This window comes from Pagrus pagrus (genome assembly GCF_965226575.1).
Source record: "Pagrus pagrus genome assembly, chromosome: 10".
Classification (NCBI taxonomy): domain Eukaryota; kingdom Metazoa; phylum Chordata; class Actinopteri; order Spariformes; family Sparidae; genus Pagrus; species Pagrus pagrus.
In genome coordinates, this window is record NC_140194.1 from 2,809,757 (window position 1) to 2,832,062 (window position 22,306).

Here is a 22,306-nt window from a genome sequence, read left to right on the forward strand (position 1 = left end):
AGTCATGTTCAATTTACAGCTCACCCACAAGATCTAATGCTCCAACCCACTGTGATAGCCTGCAGACTGGATTCGCACACACACACACACACACACACACACACACACACACACACACACACACACACACACACACACACACACACACACACACACACACACACACACACACACACACACACACACACACACACACACACAGAAGCTGTGATGCATTGCTTCAGACGGAGAGGATGAGCAGGAAATGTTTTCACGACCTCACTGATAGTCACCAGATCAGAGTTAAGGCACCACATTACTTTTTAAATTTTGCACTTGATGGACAACAACAAGCTAAACAACCTGAGCAGAGGCTCGTTCGCATGTTGTTTTACTTTGTAAACTGTGCAGAGACTATAATTGATGAGCACTTAAAAAAAACTTGGAAGTTGAAGCTTTTGAATTCATGCTAAAATCACACTAATCTACTATCACCAAATACTGCTCCATTTGCTTTCAGACCACAAACGAACGACACCAGAGTTAGCTTGGAAGCAGATGGAGACAGTCCAAAGTGGTCTCGGTCCAGTTGTTTTGTCCGCACCAGAGTTTGATTCACAGCTTTCACACCAGCTCAAACGCACCAGACTCAGAGGTCCGGTGTAAAAGCACCTAAACGAACTGTGTAAGACAGTGAAGTGAATGACAATGATCATCTCTGCTGGGAAACTTTGGGTCCTGTAAATCTACCATTGGTATCGTTTAGAATTGTACTGTGGTCACCTGTTGGGTCCGTTAAAGGTTGTGGCTGACTGGTGCATGCATACATACAGTGCATATTACTCGGATTAATGAGAGTCCTTACATAAACACAGGCGTCGTCTCCTGACAGCAGCAGGTTAAAGGGATGCAACTTGTCCTTATGAACTGTGGGAGATTTACCCACAGTGAAGCCAGCAGCCACCACCACATCCTGCAGGAACACACAAGGCAAACAACAAGAAGCAGAGACATCAGGGATTATAAATGGGAGAGCGCAGAGAGATAAATATACATCCTTCTTCCCAGAGGGAGGACAGATTGAAGCAGCAGATGTAGCATCCTGGGAGACATTAAGTAAGGCGTCACAACAAGCCGCCGATGATAAGCTGGTGTGAAAAGTGGAGATTGTCTTTTGTTTGGCGTGTCAGCTGCCCCCGAGACGGCTTTAAAGCCTGACAAAGGGACAGCAGATAGTTTGAATAATCATGTTAGAGAGACACATGGCCTGACAAGAACTCTGTGATCTACAGTGAAGCGCAGCGGCTCAGGATGAGATGACTTCAGCGAAGCTTTACGGCGCTTTTGGTTTCATCAAGACGCTGCTGTAGGGAAACCAAAAAACACAGTGAGATACTGCTGACAGGAGGATTATCCCTGATGTGTTCACTGTCCCCGACCAGGTCAAAAACAGATTCAGGGCTCTGTAAACAACATCAAAGCTGCCACTGTGTGCAGATGTGTACAGATGTGACAGTGTCAGAGTAAAAGATACAGCGAGCTGCAGGAGGTGAACCGTCACACCAGAGTCCTGACACATGAAGAGCCAAGTTAACGGAGCACAGGACCGTCTATTCTTTGAAGGAATAATAAAAGTTGTAATCCTCGGGATTTCAGTCCCGCTTGGTTTCAGTGACACTTATGGTTACCACGGTAACAGCAAGAGCTGTTTAAACACTAGAGTTTCAGAAACAACACAGCAGCTAGTGGTGACAAAAACACCATGTTTCCTGTGGCTGCTTCAAAATAAAAACATCTCTTCAGACACAAAGTACGTGGATTAATTCACCTCCTCCTCAAAAATTGATGTCAACACATCACATGCATCACTCGGCTCATTACCTTATTCAAATCAGAGGTTTAATCATCCGGAAAAACACAATTTCCACAGACACACCTCCAAGTATTCAAGCCTCGTTTTTAATGAAAAATAACATAATGCGTTCCCATCAGCATCGCATGAATATTCATCATAAACAGACTTTCAAACTGCTCTTCACTCAACGCTCTCAGGCTGAAAGGAAGCAGCCTCAAAGGAGTGACTTCTTCAAACTCCTCTCCGTCTCACAAGGACACTCTCTACTCGCATGTATTATCTAATCGAATAAATCTGTCTGATATAAACGTAATAAATCATATATTCTTCCAAGCAGAATGATGGATTTGGAGAAAAAGTGGAGCCAGTGAACTGTAACTTATTTGAGGGAGCACGAAGAGAACTAATGATTAAGTGAGTTGTAAATAGTGAGTCGCCACCAGTTTGTGCAGAACGACTCATTAACAAAGTGGTCAGTATGCTTATTGAGAGATTTCTATAAACTAATTACTCCCCAGTGATTTGTTGATGCAGTATCTCCCAGTCTGTTCTCTAGTGACATATCACTATCTACTATACAGTCCTCCAATCAAAGTTATTCAGGAATAGCTCATTAAAGCCTGATTATTTACTGTCCTGATTAATTCCTCACTAATTATCTACTCACATTTTTGTGTATCGTAGTTTCTTAAATAACCAAAAATTAATTACTGATAATTTTGGCCTCTCTGTGAAGCATTAAGGGACATCCAGATAGAGTCTGAGTGGTCTGGGGAGGCGAAGAGGGCGCGATCTTCACAGAAAAACGCACACCGTCAGAGTTCGTTAACACTCAGGTGTCACTAAGGAGAGAAAAGGCATCAGAAAATAACTCAAAGTGTAAATTAGATTCAGCAGCAAGACACAGTCGGCCTGTGAACGTCACCACATCCGTCCGCACCTTATCACAAGAAGCATATCTGCACTCACTAAACATAGATGAACATGACAGAATAATCATATCAAGACTGAAAAATCTGCTGAAGATGTCATTAACAAGAAGTTAGTATCTCCAGGACAGTGAGACCCCTGAGGAGTTATCAGGGAGCGAACCTACCCCTTGATTGACAGCTTGACTGAAGTCCTTGGCCAGCGCTCCCATGAGGACGACATTAATAGACGTTGCATCCGGTTGGGAATCTTCTTCTGAAAAACATATGCACAACATGTTTTTTAAACTGGCGGAAAGTTTACGTCATGTATGGAAATATTAAATAAACTATATGTAATTTTTGCAGTCCGGTGCAGAGCCAGACCTTCTGGAGGAATAAACACCCTGAGTCAGCTCTGATCCGGAGTCGTTTACTGACGGGAGGAGGGCTCTGAGAGTACTTTTCAGGCGCTAACGTTACCAGATGAGGTAATATTTTAGTTTCTTCATGTTACATTCAGTCTCATTCGCTGACTTCCTTCCTCACTCTGACTCCATCTTGGAAGTCATGGTCAGTTGTGACTAAATAAAACACATCGTTACATTAAGCAAACTTTTCAAACGATTTCTCTGCCGTGAACATTGTTGGAAACATTAAGGATAATGTAAGTTAACAACTCAACGAAATATGTAACGAAGGTCTGGTCATGTTATTATTTTATTTCATTTTAATGCAGAATTCTTACTCATATTTATTTTTAATCACAAGGACAGGGAACTTCTTATTGACTGGACTTATGAAACCCTATGAACTTCCAGACATATCCCTAAACCGGTTCCACTCTCTGGGACAGGAACAACTTTGCAACCAAGTGGAGTTCCCTAATGCTCAAATTTAGACCTCTATTATTCAATGTTTACATGCTTCCATTAGACCGAATTATACAAAACTATTAAAATCCTATCAACATTGTTGAGAAAGCACATTCATTTTGCTCTGCCATCAAGTGAATACAGTCTTATTAATTCAGGCTGCAGTGCACTGAAGAAAGGGAAATTGGTTTTGGTACAAAGAAAAAGCAATAATTAACTTCCATTCAGAGGTAAAGAGCTTGTATTTCAAAGATGTTTTTCACAGCTGCAGATAACACAACACTGGGCCGTCTCTGTAACAGAAAGATGCAGGTCAACAGGTAGAAAACCTACAACGACCAGAATGTGCAGTACGTCAGCGGCTGGTGGAGGATGTGATGTGAGTCGAGCGGTGATCACAAAACGGTACACCAAATAGTATTAGTATTTGATCAGCACTACATAGTTTGACAGTTTGATTGTATTATCATGAGTTTTGAAACAGGAAATCATTTGGCAGCCACCTACCTGCACTGTGAATGATTTCAAACAGGCTGGAAATGGGCAAAGTTTTGGTTTTCGGTGGCTCTATTAATGTTTACATTTCTGTGACTGAGTTTTGCCTCTTCTGTGCGCTTTCCCAGATGTGATGACAGTAATCAAGTGTCAAACCTGGTGGTTAGGAGCCCCTAATGCTGCAGTAGGGCCGTCACTTCCAATGACTGAGAAGCAACATGTAATTTGTGTGCAAAATGTATGTGGTTCTGTTCATTAGTGGCGCCTCCACTGCCTCACTTGAGTGACGGATTGCAGAGCAGTCAGGCAGCTGCATTTTATAAGGCATCTGTGGCGTTGAATCCAAATTGCTCCCACATATTACTTCTCAGAGGGATTGGTGTCATTTTTATCTGTTCAGCACAGCCTGCTAGTTTCCTCCATTTTGCGGTAACAGTGAACAACAACAGCGTAGTTTACTGACAGGACAATAGGACATCAATGGATACAAATGACAGTCAAGTACAAGACAATGCCTGTTGAATCTTTAATCAGAAATCAAAAATGAATATTTCTCTCCCGTGCCGTGATAGTAGTCGAATGAAATGTTGTGTTCTGATCACGGACAAAACAAATTCTTCGAGGTGTTTTTCATCAGTCTCAGCAAACTGGACTAAACTGGGGAAATGCAGCACAAATCAGGTTAAAGTGAACACAGCATCTCTCACTCTCTACGGAGCCTTTAAAAACTACAAGAAAAGCAGCAGAAAGTGGAGAAACATTAGTGAGACTGTCACAAATCTAACACAAAACCAGCAGGGTCACACACTGTACCGAAGCTGATAGACCGTCTATAAACCAACAACACAGGAGAGGCTGACCGGCTCATCCTGGAGCCGGAGCCGCAGGCAGGGTGTCAAAGAGTTTAAATGGATAGGAGGGAAGGATGTCCACCGCCACAATAAGAGCCTCAGCTCTCTGTGGCTTTTTAATCAGGCTGCTCAGAGATAAGAAGGCCACAGACGAGACAACAATGAGACACAGTGGCCTCTGTCTGCGTCTACAATACAGGCCAGCTAAACAGCTTAACACACACACACACACACACACACACACACATATACACACATACACACACACACAGTCCTGATAGATCCACACACACCCAGTGAGACACTGTCAACTCTGCAGTGGTAAAACAGCCTTTTAGTATATTTACGCTCCTAGTTTTGGTTTTACAGCACATGAACTATCTGGTTCAATGTTCAATGCTTCAGTGTTAACGAGCTTAAAAACACTGCACTCAGTCGAGCCTTCGTTAACTTTTACATGCAAATCCTCATTGTTGATCGACAGGAAACCTCTTCACAGTTTTATATTATATTTTATAACCATGTGATTAATCACTTATTTGATTTACAGACAATTAATCGCCAACTATTTTGTTAATCAATTAATCATTTGAGTCATATTTCCAAGCAAAATGTTAAATATTTGTTGGTTCCAGCTTCTTAAACGTGAGGATTTTCTGCTTTTCTTTGCCATTTAAGACAGACAAAAGAAGCTATTTGAAGACGTCTCTTTGGACTCAGATGAGCATTTTTCACAATTATAGACCAAACGATTGTGACTGTAGTTGGTAGATTAATCATGATGAACATAATCATTCGTTGCAGGCCTGATGAATCTAAAAGCCACAGAGAAGCAGCATCTCTTGAATAAACTGTGTGAACTCATTGTCTCATTAATGACGTAGCCAGGTAGCCAGCTTCCCGACAGGCCGGCAAAAAGCTTGGACTGTCGGCAATTGCGGTTGGTTAGCATTGGCGACCATCTTAGTAACCACCACTTTATAAACACAGAAGCTTGTTGGGTTGTTTCAAGACTTATTGGAAATCAGTATCAGCGAGTCATTAATGTTCCAATACCACATTATTTATTTATTAGAAACAGGACCCTGCTACGTCCCATGATTGTCCCGGACACCTGTGAAGCTTCTGGCAACACTCATCATGTGTTTCTGGTCTTGAATGGTTGTTATTCACTACATGTGTCTCTTAACTAAATAGAAGTAGTTCATTTGAGTTTTTATTGCAGCATCCGAGGGGAGGCATGTGAGAAAGCCTGGAATTACGTCCAAGCAGTCCGCTGTTTGCGTGCCGTGGTATTATGAAAACAACAATACTCACACACTCGCCAAAAATAGCCACTTATTTCAGTCACAACTCCGCTAAAAAGCTTTTCCTTGAATTTAAAAATGCAGCATCAGATGAGCAAATTATGTTATGCCTCAATTTTTTATGTTGAGTCAAGGTTCCTTTATTCAGTGCATCACAAAAATGACTAAAGTGGAAAGCCAAATTGTTCATTAACTATCTGTAATGAGTACCAGATAGTGTGCGATAACGATCACCAACAACTCCCATTAATCTAAATCTAATCTTGTATAAAAAAAAGAGTAATCTAACACTATAAATTGAGGTTTTTCCTCTTCTAATCAAACACACTGTTTAAAGCAAAAGCAAAGTACGCAAAGAGATTATTTTTTGACTGACAGGGAGCTGAATGGCTTCCTTGTAGCAGTTTCCTTTAAAGCACCACAGGACTGAACTCACTGTTACATCCGTACTAAAATGCTTTGAAAACTAATTGATGGCACAAAGAAACCCAGCAGGCAGCTGAAACAAACAAACAGCCGATACACACACAGAGACTAACACATGTTGAGAGGTACCTTGGATGACAGTCTTCAGGATGAAGTTGTCATCTGCTAACGACACCAGCCGACCCTTACGAACCACTTTCCCCTGGAAAACAACATAAAACATGCAAACGCTCAAGCACAATAAACTCAAGAGACAAACTGAAGAGCATTTAGCTCTGACTGAAGCTCTGCAGAGTTTCAGGAGCCCGTCAACTGATCAAAGCCACATCAGACAACTGAGCAGAGTTGATGAGCGGCACGGGGAAATGAGCTGAGAGACAGAAGGTGGATTATTCTGATCCTTCGGTTCTCATACAGTAAATATATTCCTGCAGAGTACTAATCAAGAACAAGAAAATAACGTTGTGCAAAAGAAGAAAAGAAACAAGGTGGATGTGAACAGATGGTGGCAGGTGACAGAAACACTGGTATCAATGTATTTTCCCTCTTTTTTCCCCCAAGAAAACAGGAAAATACAGGAAATTCTTGAACACTGCAGAAAGACGTGGAGCCTGTGGCAGTCCACACTTAAACATCTTTAAGCTTATTTTTAACCACGTAGTCACAAATGACTAGAATTAGCATAATTTTGTAGTTTATTTCTTAATTATTTAAATACTGATTTATTTTGTTGGTAGTCTTGCTGCTCTTAATCCAAAACCCCAAACTTGAGAAAGAGTATGTATATGTTTAATGAAACTAACGCAGTATAATTCAATGCCTTAGATGAGCAAATGTACACAGTAATAAACAATCAGTTTTCAAACCACTGCAGTAAAATTATTTCCAGTCTATACTACTGCTGCGGGATCACAACAATATTGCCGCAATCATGCCAATTAAAAACACTGACAGCTGAATACCTTAAAACTGATATACCTCTGCAGTCTGAGCAGGAGGCGGATTTAATAAAGTAGTGCTAAGTGAGTATTTTGGCATAAAAATGTCTCCTACATGAAATAAACTTTTATCTCAGTTCAGCATTCAGAAGCAGTGAAATCCACAGTCGGGGTTCAGGACTGCAGGTAGAAGCTTCACTGCAGGTCTGGGTCTTAGTTGCTGGTATTGTGAGCAGCAGCAAATTAGTGAAGAAATTCATAGACATGAATCTTACAATTCAGCTGAAAACTAGCTATTATTCAGTGCAGGGACTGTAGAAGAGAGCTCTTTATTCTTTCCACTTTTATTAAAAGTGTGAATAAGCTTCTCTAACATCTCTGCGAGAGAATAATGGTCTGCCCTTGGTAAAATCTGTAAGTGACAGAACACCGTGTTCCTTCTACAGTTTGAGGCTAAAAGGTTCGATCAGAGTCGACGGTCACGTCTGATGTTACAGTGTTTAAGGTGTACAAACAGTTTTATTACTCCTATCATTGTATAAGAATTAAATCCTCTCCGCCTGCTGCAAACAAACCTTGACTGTTTTATTGGAGCAGTCGGCGCTGGTGCTGATGAGCGAGATGGGAATCCTGGTCAGGTGTGCTGGTACCTTGGCGCCTGGCCCCGCCCCCTCAGACAGCACATGGACAGGCATGACGTCCAGGTGACCTGAAGGACACGGATCAGAAGTTATGATTCATTTCTGACCCAACGAACTGGGTGACAAACACTGTGGGTTAGAGTTCAGTCTGTGGTTTAACAGAACTGATTGTGTCATTAATGATGTTTGAAACAGCTGAAAATGTTCAGTTAACGTTTGTCTGGTTGGGCAGAGCATCAGCAGCCGTGGGCTTTAATCTGTTGTCTATCTAAAGAGACAGGACAGACAGCTGCTGACAGACACTGATCCGGCCTGTGATCTGTGGTTTGAAGGTCTTTGGTTTGAAGTCCAGTCCGACTGTCCTCCACCACGGACGACTCATTACCAGGATAAAACCTCTGACAGCAAACACCAGATCCATGTCGACAGCACGGCAGGAGGGTTAAAGTCTGTGAGGCGTTTCAGAGAGAAACCCAGGAAAGTGTTGGCCGTGTTCCCAGCAGGTAGCACGTTGCTTCCTGTCAGAGCTTGTTAGTTTGATTTCCGGCAGATTTGACTGGCGAGTCCCTCGGTGGTACCTCGACGACCGAGGACGGCAGAGCGGGAACAGCCTGCGAGGCAAACGAGCTGTTCACTCGGCCGTACAGTCAACTGCTCAGTCAGGCAGAAAACCAAGCCAGGAAAAAATAAAATCAAACAAACCTCTCTGATTTAGACCAGAGGGGAGGAGCCGCAGGCCTGAATTAGAGCACGACGAGTGATTCATTCATCAGTTCAGAGCAGCTCTGTGCGAAGGTACCACATCTGACCTACAGCTGCGACAAGTCACTCCGTCAGTCTGTTTGCCCCCAAAACATCACATACCTCACCTACACCTGCAGGTTCATTAGCCAAGACGCTGGAGCTGCACCTGACACTGAGGCTTTGAAAAGCTTCAAAACACCAAAATCAGTCATTCTGGTGTCGTTGTCGCACATTGAAACCGTGTAAAAATGTGTATAGTGCAGACAGGAAACGTGATGGTAACCTAAAGCTGACATCAAGTGTCTGAGCGAAGTCTTTGTTCTTTGATAATCAAAATGCAAGCAAAGATGAGCGCTTCAAACTATTTGGAATGAAAAGAGGTAAAACCCAGAGAAATTCAGAAATACATTCACCATGACGCAACATAAAGCAAAGTCACGTTAATACAGAAACGCTTTAAATCACACAAAACAAAATGTCAGCTGTGTTACAACATAAACAAGTTTCTCAGGAGAAAAATTGCCCGTCGGGCTGAACAATCTGAGGAACATATTTATTTGTGACTTTTCCACGGTAACACCATCCTGACAAAAACCCGCCTGTATGATAAAATCCTGACACCTGGACCTGCTGGACCTTCTCTGCACACAGTGACCTGACCTGTGTCCTCCTGTAAATGGTCTGTTTGTCAGTTTCAAGTAAATAAATGGTAGAGACAGAGCTGTGAATCAGAGTCCCACCCACAGAGCAGCAACATATCAGGGAACACCAGTTGGCTGTAAACAGTCGGATGATCCCCGCGGTGGGACAGCAGCTGATCCCTGCAATATGACGGCCGGGCCATCCCCAAGCAGGCGGCCTTCCTTCTCCTCAGAGCGTCACCAAAACCCACCGCCCAGCTGCTCCGGGACACTCATTAACTCAGAGGGTAACTCAAGTTCGTAACAACTACATCGTTCATGAGGAACAGAGAGGCTGAGAGGGACAGAGGATGGATCTCCAAACAGCACCTCACAGCTGAAACATGGACTCAGTGCAGCACTTAGGACTCAAACCAGACATGACTGGAAGGGTGGGAGGACGCTCGGTGGTCACGCAGTCTGAGTTATAACTGACCTGGCTCCTTCTAATGGCAGTGTGACCTGCTGAGGTGCCACTGAGCAAGACTAGTGTCCCTCCCAAGTCAGTAGGACAAAGTCACATCTTCTGATGGCTGAAAAGTTAAATCATTCATCAACCATATTCAAAAAATACTGTTGAATACAGCTAAAAATATTCAGTTCAGTTGTTCATCCTCTCTTCTTACCCTGACGCGTCCATCACTCTGCAACAGGGTAAATCTGGACTCATCAGACCACAGGACCTTCTTCCATCGCTCCAGAGTCCAATCTTTATGCTCCCGAACAAACTGAAGCCTTTATTTTCCCATCAGCCTCACTGATAAGTGGTTTTCTTAAGGCTACACAGCTGTTTAGTCCCAATCCCCTGAGTTCTCTTTGCATCATGCGTGATGTTTCCATCAAAATGAAGCACACATTTTAACTGAACTTCTATAAAATCAGCAGAGAATGAATGTGTTTCTATCCACAACTGCAAATATTAGGAGAAGGGCACATAGATGACTATCAAGCCATTAAAAAAACACTGCAGAAGAAGAGGGCACAACAAGGTGATGTCATTTAAAGAGCACCAGTTAAATGTGAAGAGGAGAGTGGAGAACGTGATGAAAGTTCAGCATTTATGTTTGTTTAACGTGTTAATCAGATATGTGTCATCGGTCGACACGTTCACAGAGCAACCAAAGTTAATGTACAGGTAAACACAAACAGCACAACAGCACAGAACGTGACTCTCACATCCACTGAGAGACAAACCAAACTCTTAACTCACATATTTAATTGCCATTTTACAATCTCCAATTTCCATAAGTACACTCATTAATTATGGACAGAGGTGAACGCCGACACACACACACACACACAGCTCTGGTCTGGCTGAAACCCGAAAGGTTCATTTTCTACAACATAAAACCTCCAGCTGCCGCAGGCGCACGCTCCGGCAGTTTCACCTATTGAATAAATAAAAAATAAAGTCACACAGCTCAGCAGGTGATTTCAGGGTTTTTTATCAGGTCAGGAGCAGCTTGTGAGTGCAGAGTGGAGGGAGTGTGTCGAGGGAGAGCAGCTCTGCAGTGCTCAAAGAAGCCCATTTATTAAAACCATTTAAAACCACACTTCAGTCCTGAGTCACAGGCTCTCTGTGGACCAGAGCAGGGAAAAAGGCCCGACCGACAGACCGACAGACAGACAGACGGACCCTGGACACAGACAATCCTGTTTAAATTGTCTCACATCTGCATTACACTTCTCCTGGGGAAGAAGAAAAAAAAAGTAAAAGGTAGCATTTTTTTTAAAAAAGCCATTCGTTTGCTGCTTCAACCTGCAGCTCCTCACACTCCACAACCATCGAGTACAAACTGAAACCTGCATCCAGACGTCTGATTCACAGACTGCAGTTCAATCTATATTTTTATATTAACAATGGAGGGACTGGCGATATATTATGTGTAAAATATCAATCAAACCAAACCCAGACACACTCAGCAGTGTCCCTCAGCTCTAGGGAGCGTTCTACCCTCTTTCGGCTCCTAGTTTTGGTTTATTACTTCACATGTACCGTTTGGTTCAGCCTCGGTGTTCACAGCAGCAGCAGCCAGCTGTTTTATCCCCCTTTCAAACTGGACAAAAACCCCCACTAACATCTGGCTTTTGTCTTCAATGTCAATGTGTTTAATCGGCATTTACTCCCGGGTCAAATGACTCTGCCATAACACGGGTGTTCATCACCTCCGGCTCCAGTGGGCTGTGATGAAACCACAACACCCTGGTGAACATGTTATTTTTATGCCCCTTGTCAAGCGCGATGATTTGTCGTGTGTTGAAGTTCAGGCTGCTGGTTTGTTCGTACTTTTAAATCTGTCTCTGTTCAAACATCTTGAACGTTCACTCGGTGTTGAGTTTGAAAGAAAGAAAATTAACTGCTGTGAGTGGCTTCCTTACCTGCCTGATCAGTACTGCCCATGTGCAACTCTCAACAGAGATAAGAAAGCAAGATAAGCAACTTCCGTTATTCCATAAAAATGATGCGTCTAATATTTATCTAGAATACAATTGATTAAATTAAATCACTTTGGTGTTTTTGTATAATTTTCACACCTTTTTGCCGTTTATTTCCATCGTTTTCTCTCCGTCTTTGTCCAAGACAAGAGTTTGAGGAAGAGAGACCGAAAAAAAAAGTATAAAAAAGTAATGACGGCTGTTTCCTCAATGGCTGTTTTCCAACACAATTGCAAGTTGAACATAACACACCAGAAAAAAAAATTTGAAAGGCAAACTCATCTACTCGCAATGGGAACTGCTAAAAGAATCAATGACTGAATCATGATCAGCTTGTGAAGAAAGTGCAACATCCAGGACCTGAAGAGTTGGTGGACACCAATCCAGCGCTAAATAATATCTGACTGATATCCAACCATATACATGTTTAAGGTGATAACATGTCTATTTAGTGTTGTTAGATGTTAGAGCGAGTCCAGTAAACCTGTTGGCCGGTTTTAGCTGACGCTCTAACCCTGCCCGTGTTGGAGTAAAACTAAATATTTCTTCTGTTCATGTCAGAAGATGCAGAATATATTCAGCAATTCAGAAGACATGGAGGAGGTACAATGATACTGTCTGTGTAGTGGAGGGCGCTTTTATCTTTGCATCCTCACAAATCATCCGTCTCATCTGCTCACCTCCGGGTCGGAAACACACATCTAAAAGGCTTATTTCCATGCAGACCGGAGGAGTTTCCTCTGCAGCGGGACTCAGAGGAATCCTCCCACCGGGCGGTGAGAGATGAACCTTCTTACACCTCGTGCAGCGGATAAGAAGAAGCTGACACAGGCTGGATAATAAAGAAATCACAGCACTGTACGTGGAGAAACAGGACAACATGCAGCTGTTTAACACAGCCACAGAAACACGACGATTAGAGCTGCAGCTAATTATCATTATCGATGAATTAACAGCTGAGGAGTCGATCACAGTGTACCAGCATCTCTTTCAGGATTCATTAGAAAAAGTGCAGTGATTCAACTGAACAAACGTTGATGATTCAGATTACTGATGATTAAAGGGGCAGTCGTAATTTAAGCCTTCAAAAGATGAGCTAACATGTGGGGCTTTTCCACTGGCACTTTTGGCCGCGCTAATTTGCATTTCCAATACCAGTTTTACTGCACCGGGTTGGGCTGAGCCGCGCTCAGGATGAAACGTGTCCGGAGAAAAACCAAAGTGCGCAGGACACGGCACCGGTCTCGTGACCGTAGCCAGCACATGACAACCTCCGTCTTTCCCTCAAACGAGCTTGTGTTGCGATACTCAACTCTAATTTTTGAGAAAGATGTTTTTAAAAGTCACCGTGTGTTCAGCTCTCTGTAATTTCTCTGATGTTAAGAGTTTAGTTTCTCTCCAGTGTCTCTGTTCGTGCTTTCAGACATCTGCTGTGTTTTTCTGTTTCATCATGTTCGCTTCTGGCTGTTTCCAGATGTCATGCTAACATTTCCTGATTTTGCTGCTTCATAGTAAATGCTTTTAATCAACTACAGAACCGAGGACTTTAATTGTGAAGAATTTATAGAAAAACAAAGGTGTTTGTCACTGATTCAGCGGGGCTTTGTTAGCAGCTATTCTTCGACACGACTGCAGGTAGAAGGAGTATTTACAGCGGCTCGTTCACCACTACACAAGACAAGCGCGTCGTCACTTAAAGACACACCTTCAATCGGTGAAATCCCTGCCACACTGGGCTGCCATGCATAGTCAAACCAAGTCAAGCAGCACATATGTATGGAAAAGCCCCATATGAACATGTTATTGGTAAATCGGACACAGCGTGGGGAAGAAGACAACAGCTTTGTGAATGCTAGTTCCTCTGCTTCTTCTCTTTTTTTGAAAAGCTGACTCTTACAAACTTCTCCTCAGGTTAAAGTAAAGTCAGTTAAAGGATTATGACCTTTATGACGATGTAAGTTTCTGTGCTTGTGGAAGCAGATTTGGATGAGCTTCTCAAAATTGAAACACTGAAGAGTTGCTGACTGCAGGCCCCAGAGTTACTGGCTTTATCAGTTTAATGGAGATGGTTAAAGGTTTTAATGAGCTCCTTTGGAGCTATCATCTCACAGAAAAAATTAGTTCTACTAAAATTAAATCTAATTTTTGACTGAGAAGCACTCAGGGCCAAAGCTGTCAGATAAGACGACAGAATCAGCAGGTCTGTAATTACAAGATCAGAGAGGATGACAACTTAATTAATTGCGGGAGGTTTTTGTAAAAAAAACAACAACAAAAAGTAAATAACCAACAGCAATGTAAGATATCAAGAAAGTATCGCTGTGGGATTAGTGGCATTAAAATGACAGCCCATCATGGTGAGAAGGTAAAGAAAGGCTGACACACATGTTAACTGGCATCATAATTAATTCTCCACCTGAATTCATTCTGTCAACTCTCAAATTAAGGACAGTTTCCAAATAAAGATCTGTTTCTACCTTACATTTTACAATCAGTTACATTACTGTCAAGGACTCTCGACACTTCCTGCAGATTCTTCACAATAAAAGCATTCCAGGAGGAGGATCGGGTGTCCTTTGAGCTGCAGGGAGGCTTTAATTGTGAAAGCTTAAGAAAACCTGACTTAAAATAGTGTTTTTTTTCCACATGTAGGAACTCACATGTGAAGCACTCTGCAAAGTTACAGAAAACTGGGATTGGGTACCAGTCACGTTTGAACCAATATTGGTGCCCAATGGTACCATTTTTTTGTACTTTCTGTAATAACACAGCTGTAATTTTAGTGACCAAATGCATTTTATGACCAGTGATTATTCAAAGGGGGAGGCTGTTCAAAGACCTGAAACAGCTGGAGAAACGGTTTATATGTTAGGCAGTTGAGTAAAACTGAATAACTGGACTAAAATGAATAAACTGGTGTAACATCAGCACAGTGTCGTATTATACAACTGTGGAAAGGAACATTATCAACAAACAGTATGGCAGCAGTTGCCATTGCAGCGTCTAATCTGCCAAGAAGAAGAAAAAAAAGCAGCAAGCAGCATTACACAATATGAAAGATGAACTTTCAGATTGCTATTTCAAACTAAAATTGATTAACAGCCAAGTTTAACCAACCAGTGTTCCTTATTAGGGCTGCAACAGCACACAAACTTCTCAGTTCAGTGTGTACCTCAGTGTTAGGGCCACGGTTGGCGACACAGAAGACAGAACTGGAACAGAAATGCATTTGGTCTCTGTTTTAGGACCATTACACATTACTTACACAGAACCATTGGCCTGCAGTCATAGCTAGCTACCTGCTGGACAGATTCAGTCTGCTCTTTCAGTCTCTTCAACGGGAAACCAGTCAGAGTCTGGAGTCTCTTTTTTACTCCGACCAACCGTGTTTTCAGGTGCAAAGAGTGAAATAAGTGGCAGTTTGTGACTGTAGCTCAGCAGCCACCAAGGCAAGGAGGAGAAATACCAGGATGCCACAGTCAGATGAAAGTCTAATGTCCTCAAACACTCATACAGCTGTCCAGCAGGGGGTCACCGGGGTCACGCATTGTGTGATCTATCCCACAGCGAGCGGCCGCCACTTCAAAAGCAGGAGGGAGCACTGGCCTTTTAACTCACACAGGCAGGTGGAGTCAGGATGAGTAAGCTCTTCAGACCTCACAAAAATCTGTCTGCACAGCCTCAACCAAAAAAGAGTAATAGCAGCTCTGTGTTTTAGCACAGAGCAGCAGAGGCAGAGATGACTATAAGTCCAGAGTACATTTCCCATAATGCAACAGGTGAGTGTCTTTATTTAGATCCTCCATGCCTAGTACCGCTGAATCCACGCCGTATGTGATGGATGGTAGATTTACAAATGAATCCCATGTTTACATCTTTCGTGTCCACGTCATCAAGACGGTTGTATTAACACCATAACCAGTAAAATTTAGATTTTTCTTGCTTTCAGGCACTTCTATTAGTGCTTGCCAAGTCAGATAATTCAGAAGAAATGTAAAAGTCAAGTCAAAAACACGTACATGAGATGAACAAGGTGTTAACACACAGATACAACCTCCTGTATAACAAACCACAGCTCAACAGGAAATCATCTGAAAGACATTTTGTTTAGCCGTCACTTCTATTAAATACCCCGCAGCCTCTTCCCTTAAGAAAATAAATTAGATTGAGATGCAATTTTCGATCATGTGCTCTAAAATAAGAAAGGTGTAAAACAGCAAAATCCATTTTCCGAGTTGTTAGGCCCCACACTGTCATCCCTTCATCTGATTAACCAAGCAGCGCCTCAATAAAATGTCAGCACTAAAAGGCAGAGCTGTTTACAAACACAATCACATCCCATTTGGACGGAAGAAGTGGAAGAAATAGATGGAAAATCAGCTTTTATGTGGCCCATTAGGGCTGAGACGGCTAAATCTAACAGAGATGTCTTCTTCTACTCCTGCACCTCGAAGCTCACTGACTGTTCACCTTCATATATAAATAATATAGACACGAACGGCCAAAGGGACTAAGACTCAGGTTTATAAACTAACTCCTACGTGATGTAGGAACCAATAACACACAGGACCAGGGTTAAAGGTTACAGCACTCTGACAGATCCAACGCCACAGTACTGCAAACAGATTCACTGCTTCAGAACAAATGTCAACTACAGAAACTTCAATAACACCTGATCTGAACCCTAGTCAGCACTAGTCAAGGAATCATGATGTCATAAAGAGAAAGTGGAGTGGTGTGTGCCAGTCAAACAGCAGCAGGCAACTTACAAGCATTCATTTAAGAGCCTTGAGCCAGTACAGCACCTGTGACATGCCACTCAACATCAGCATAATGCCACTGGAACAAGTGTGCCATCATTAAAAAAAACCCAGCAGGCACCAATAGTCGTAAAAAACAATGTTTCTCAAAGGGTCCTCTGCAGTTTCAAATGGCAGAACTATGTTTTAATTAAAGGGACAGATGGTGAGGCCACCTCTGTGTTATTGGTGCTGTGCACAACGCTATCTGCTGGTCCACCTGTCACCGCTCGTCAGGCTGTTAGGAGTGATGAACAACTACACTAACAGTTAACTATCAGTGAGCACGCACCGATATGCTGATTCATATGTGTGCTTCAGATATCAGGAGTGCGGCCACAGAAAGTTAACGTTAACGGTTAGTTAGCCTGCTAGCTAACTTTAGCAAACACGACCACTGAGAGCAGCTTAGCCTCCTGTTTAGCACGAACATAATCGTCTTACAGAAGCATTCGTAACAAACTATACCCTTCAAACTAATGTTAAACAGTGTTGTTGTAAGCTAGCTAGTCAACAAAGAAAAATGCAAGAGCGCATAGCGAGCGAGATACGTCCTATTCCGTCCTTTAATCGAATGTCAAGTGAACTCCGTTAGAAAATCCTCAGATTTAAGGTTGTACTGATTTTTTGAAGCCATACACAGAAAATAACAGACAACATACACATGTATATGAATAAAAGGACCCGATTGGTAAATTCGGCAAGCAAACAATACATGTAGACGCACGTTATCTAAATAATATCCAAACTTTCCCCTTGTAGGGCAAGCAGTAGAAATAAGCATGATTTCGGGGGCAAGGAAAACATCACTGTGGATTGGGTGTAAGCCGAATAATAAAGTGGAATTAACAGATTTGTAAAATGTCTTTAATCGCACTCTAGGTGGTTTACGATTGTGGCAATAAGCAATCCAATGTCAAATATAAGGATTTTCAGAGTGAGTCTCGCCACCGATCTCTTCCTGAAAGACAACGGAGGTTTGAGTGGCTCAAACTGTCACTAAACATGCTTCTATAAACTAATGCACAACGTTTCAAGTACAGGTGATAAAATACATATCGTCAGCAGTGATCATAAGGAAGAAAACTCAGCATTAGATACTGGAAGAAAGAGAGGAAAACTTACGGCTGCAGAAGTTTGGTTTGTTTTCCCTCGCTGGGTTTCGAATTGACAGGCTTCGCGCATGCGCTTAGTGAATCCGGGCATCACTGCTGCAGAAGTAGAGAAACTGAGTGTGGTCCATTGAAAGTAACGTGGAAAAGAAAATTAAGACTTTAAAACAATAATACAAAATAATGCAACAGAAAATAAAATACAGCTTGAGGAAATAAGCAAATACAATTAAAAAATAACCAAAAAGTATAAATAAATAACGTTAAATCATCAGAAGTTATACATACAAAAATAACATTGTTGATTACTTAAAACAAAACAAGCATTTTATCTCAGCCTTTGTTATTTTTTTTAGTAAATCTTTCGTTGAATTGTTCTCATCGTCAAACTTGAACAAAAAAGGAACCAAACTTCTCCTCACCCCCACGATTTCCACTGTTCATATAATATTTATTCCAACTGCGCTCAGTGTTTACACTTCAACTAAAACAATGTCTGCCTGAAAATTATACACGTTATTGGCATCTGAACTGACAATAGCAGCTGTCAGAAATTCAACTTCAACTGTCCCTTCTAGTGCAATTTGTCACTTAAACTTTGAGCTAACATTTCAGCTCTTGAACTTAATTTTGAATCGTCAGCTATTTACGGCACTTTGACTTAAACGTTTACACTAAAAGAGACACTTCAACTGCCACGGCAATACTTTTTCAGTTTCTTTCAGTGGTTCACCTTCAGCTATTGCTGCCGTTGAAAGGCATTTCAAAAGCTTTCACTATGTTAAACTATACTGAACTGGTAATAGACAGGTTTATGTCATTATGAAGTAAATGTTGATTGCACAATGTAATGGCTGGAGAATAATGACATCGTGCTTTCACTGGGCATGAAAATGCCGGGAAAATGGAGCTGACGATCCGGCCAGGTTGGCAGCCTGGCACCATTTCTGCTTTCACATCCCCATCATAGACTAAATAAATGAACCCTGTTCTGTCAGCAACAGAAACCATCGAATTTGCTCCAGCAGCAACAACAATTATACCGCTTGAAAATGCTAGAGGGTGGAAGGAGGTCCACACTAATGTAATTTCTCTGTCATGGCACTGAATGCGACCTCTCCACAGGTTCACGCGGCTCTGTGTAACAGCAGTTTTCTGTTTTGGCCGACTGACATGAGCTGAAGTCTGTCAAGGAGAGGAGGTGTGATCCTGACATCAGGCAGGGTGACCTGCCAGCATCCACACTCTGACTGCAGCCACTGGAAACGGCAGCGGCCAACTGAGGACATCACACTTGGTGGCTCTGCCTGTTTGGGAGGCATTTCTGCAGCACTCTGTCCTGTCAGGAGTCAAAATAAGGTGAGCTGGGCTGAGATGACATGCACACTCCCTGATCCAGCCTGGCCTGTTCATCAGCTGTCACAACAGCTTCTCATGGAGATTCAGAAAAAAATACATAGTGTGAAGTACTGTCACGCCACCTGACGCACACTGGTGATATGAAACTCTCGCCTAGTGTGAACTCCTGAGGACATAAGGACCACGATCCTAAAGCGTAGCGGCGATGTCTTTGATTAGTGGAGCTTGCTGTTAGCATGGAAATGTTAGCTTCTGATCTGTGATCAGATCGTTTAAGTTATGTTTACCACAGAGCAACCGTGATTTATCTTTCTGACATGTTGCGTATTTTTAGAAATGGAGAAAACTGTCTTTGCCTTTTATGGTTACGATTCATCCCTTAGCTGGTTGGCTTGATTCAAGGCTTTAAACTCTTTATATAAGGATTTTCAGAAACGTCAATGGAAGAAATGAATGAATCTGGATATTCAGCAGAGCCAGAGCTGTTCACATTCACATCTGTATTCTGAATGTGATGTCAGCAACACATTTCAAACAAAAGACCGGTAACAGGTGATAGTATCATGACTGGGTATGAAAGGAGCATCCTTCGAAAGGCTCAGCTGTTCACAGCGAGGTTCACCACTTTATAAAACACATGACTGCATAAAGGATATTACTACACGGGCTCAGGAACACTGCGTAAAACTGTCGTTGGTAAACACAGTACGCTTGCAAATGACTGTTTCTGTGTTTATTTACGTCTCACACAGCGTCCCGGCTTCTCCCCAGAGGGAATTTCATGTCGATCTGTCAAGTGATTATTAAGATATCTGAGCGTGGATGAATCTGGATCAATCAGCATCGTTCTGTGCAGGGCAGAAACAACGACTTCCCTCTCGCCAGACAGCAGCTCTGCTCTGAGCTATCGCCAGTGTCATATTCATGGTACGTTATAGATGGAAACTTCAGAAGCTTTTACAACCAGATTACTGACTGTTTAATTAAATTGAAAAATGCCAAACACTCACAGAGCCTGTGATAGAGAGCATAATTCTGCAGCTGTATTAGCAGGAGGCTCATTACTCAGCACTAATGAGTTTCCTCCAGCAGAGACGCACCGCACCGCAGCGGACCCGAGGTCCTCGTCCTGCTTTATGTTTCTAATCAAACGTCCTGCTCAGTGAAGAATATCACCAATAAACTACATACATGAAGCTGTCTTACAGATGGAGAACAACAACTTCCATATTGTTCTATTAGGCACTGTTAGTGCATGGGAGGAGGCGGGGGGGGAGGCATTAGCTCTCCCTGATGGACACGGACCTGAGGATCATGCTGCCGCTGCCTGCATTCAGTTAAGAAATGGGAATCTGGAGCTGTGTTGCATCTCCACCATCGGTGTGCTTCAGAAGCAGCACAGATTTCCCGTCAGTGTCCTGCGTTTATGCATAAAACAGAATTTTGTGCGTCTCTTCCTGGAAACTTTTGTTCATTTTCAGGTTCATACTTTTATTCGGGGTGTCATTATAGACATATTAGTTTTCTTTTTGTTTCTTTGTAGACCATAGTCTCATAGCGGACATCACGCTCAGGCAGGTCAAATGTCATGCGAGTCCTATATACTTAAGAAAATAAATAAATTATTATCATGTCAGCGCTTCCTGATTGATCAGCAACTAAAAAGACAAAAAATAGTGAAAATCTGGAGGGACACTGGGCAATATTTCAAGGTAAAACAACATATGTGATAACCGGTTAGCTAACATTAGCATTCAACCACTGTTGGATTGTGTTACACGGAAACGAAAGGTGTAAAATTCATACTAAAGCCTTGAAATTAAACACACTGGATGTAAAAAGATGGTCATGTTACAGTAGCTTGGAAGTGATTAAATGCTAACGTTAGCTATCGGTTATCAAATATGTTGTTTTACTTCGAAACATGGCCAGTGTCCCTCCAGATTTTCAAGTGAGAAGCGGTGAAATGAAAACAATGTGTTTGAGTTGCAACCGTGAACACAGCAGCTAACATTATCCCAACATACAAGCTTTCCACCCCAAGACTGACGTCAGAGTTCATTTAGCCCCTGTCTCTTAAGCCCAGTCTGCTCTGATTGGCTGGCTCCAGCAAGCCTGAGCAGGCACCGCCCACTCTCTTCTGGCATCAACTCTGCTGGTGTTTTGTTGCAACCATGGCCGTGCTGGGGCTGTGGCTGAGGGCGGTGACTGTATAGTTGTGACTTGACCATCTTACAGACTTTGTGACGGCTCGCTTGAATACAGGGTCTGAATAAGGATGTCTGCATGTCTCTTAATACATGGGCCTGCTTCATAATCAAAAACATTCGTCTCACTCTCAATCTTGCTTTCTACATTATGAGAGCTTTAATATTATGCAGTGTTCACAGACACATTAGAAGAAATAAAAACTAGTTGTGTGGTCGGACCATGTTTGTGTTTCTAACTGTGCTGAACGTCGGGGTGAGAAGTCTGCCGCCTCGTCCTGGACACATCCCACTGCCTCCTGATGTCCCTCCAGAAACTTTGTGTCTTTTGTAAGTCTTTTACTTACTCAATGCCTGTAATCGTCCAAATGGGGGTAATGGAGCAGACTGTCCTTGAGACATTCGCGGTGTTAGACTCAGTTGTTCAAATGAAAAGTGACAGAAGAAGCTGTGAGATGAATGTAAGAGCCTGAGAGAGAAGTTCAAACTCACAACCCACATCGATCACTGTGTAAAGTGGGCACGCTTGTTTGGATTGAAAAGTCATGACTTTTTATCCAGTCTAATGTAATCTAGACTAATCAAGTGTTCTCTCGTCTAATAATCTAATCTAATCTAAATGTGTCTGGTCTAGTTTATTCTGTAGTCTAATTTAATACAAACTATTCCAGTAATCAAGTCTAGTCTCACGTAT

The 22,306-nt window shown here is 42.4% G+C and overlaps 1 protein-coding gene across 2 annotated transcripts in view; it reads right to left on the reverse strand.

Moving 5' to 3' along the window:
- Positions 1-18,136, reverse strand: part of pot1 (protection of telomeres 1 homolog) — a 63,591-nt gene extending 45,455 nt beyond the window's left edge. For both annotated transcript variants that reach the window (XM_084364260.1, XM_084364259.1), the window contains exons 1-5: positions 18,060-18,136; positions 8,210-8,343; positions 6,826-6,898; positions 2,931-3,019; positions 845-952 (exon numbers count right to left, since the gene is read on the reverse strand). In XM_084364260.1, coding sequence (XP_084220386.1) covers positions 845-952; positions 2,931-3,019; positions 6,826-6,898; positions 8,210-8,329 — 390 coding nt within the window. In that variant the 5' untranslated portion in view covers positions 8,330-8,343; positions 18,060-18,136. The remainder of the gene's footprint in view (positions 1-844; positions 953-2,930; positions 3,020-6,825; positions 6,899-8,209; positions 8,344-18,059) is intronic.
- Between the last annotated feature and the right edge of the window lie 4,170 nt (positions 18,137-22,306).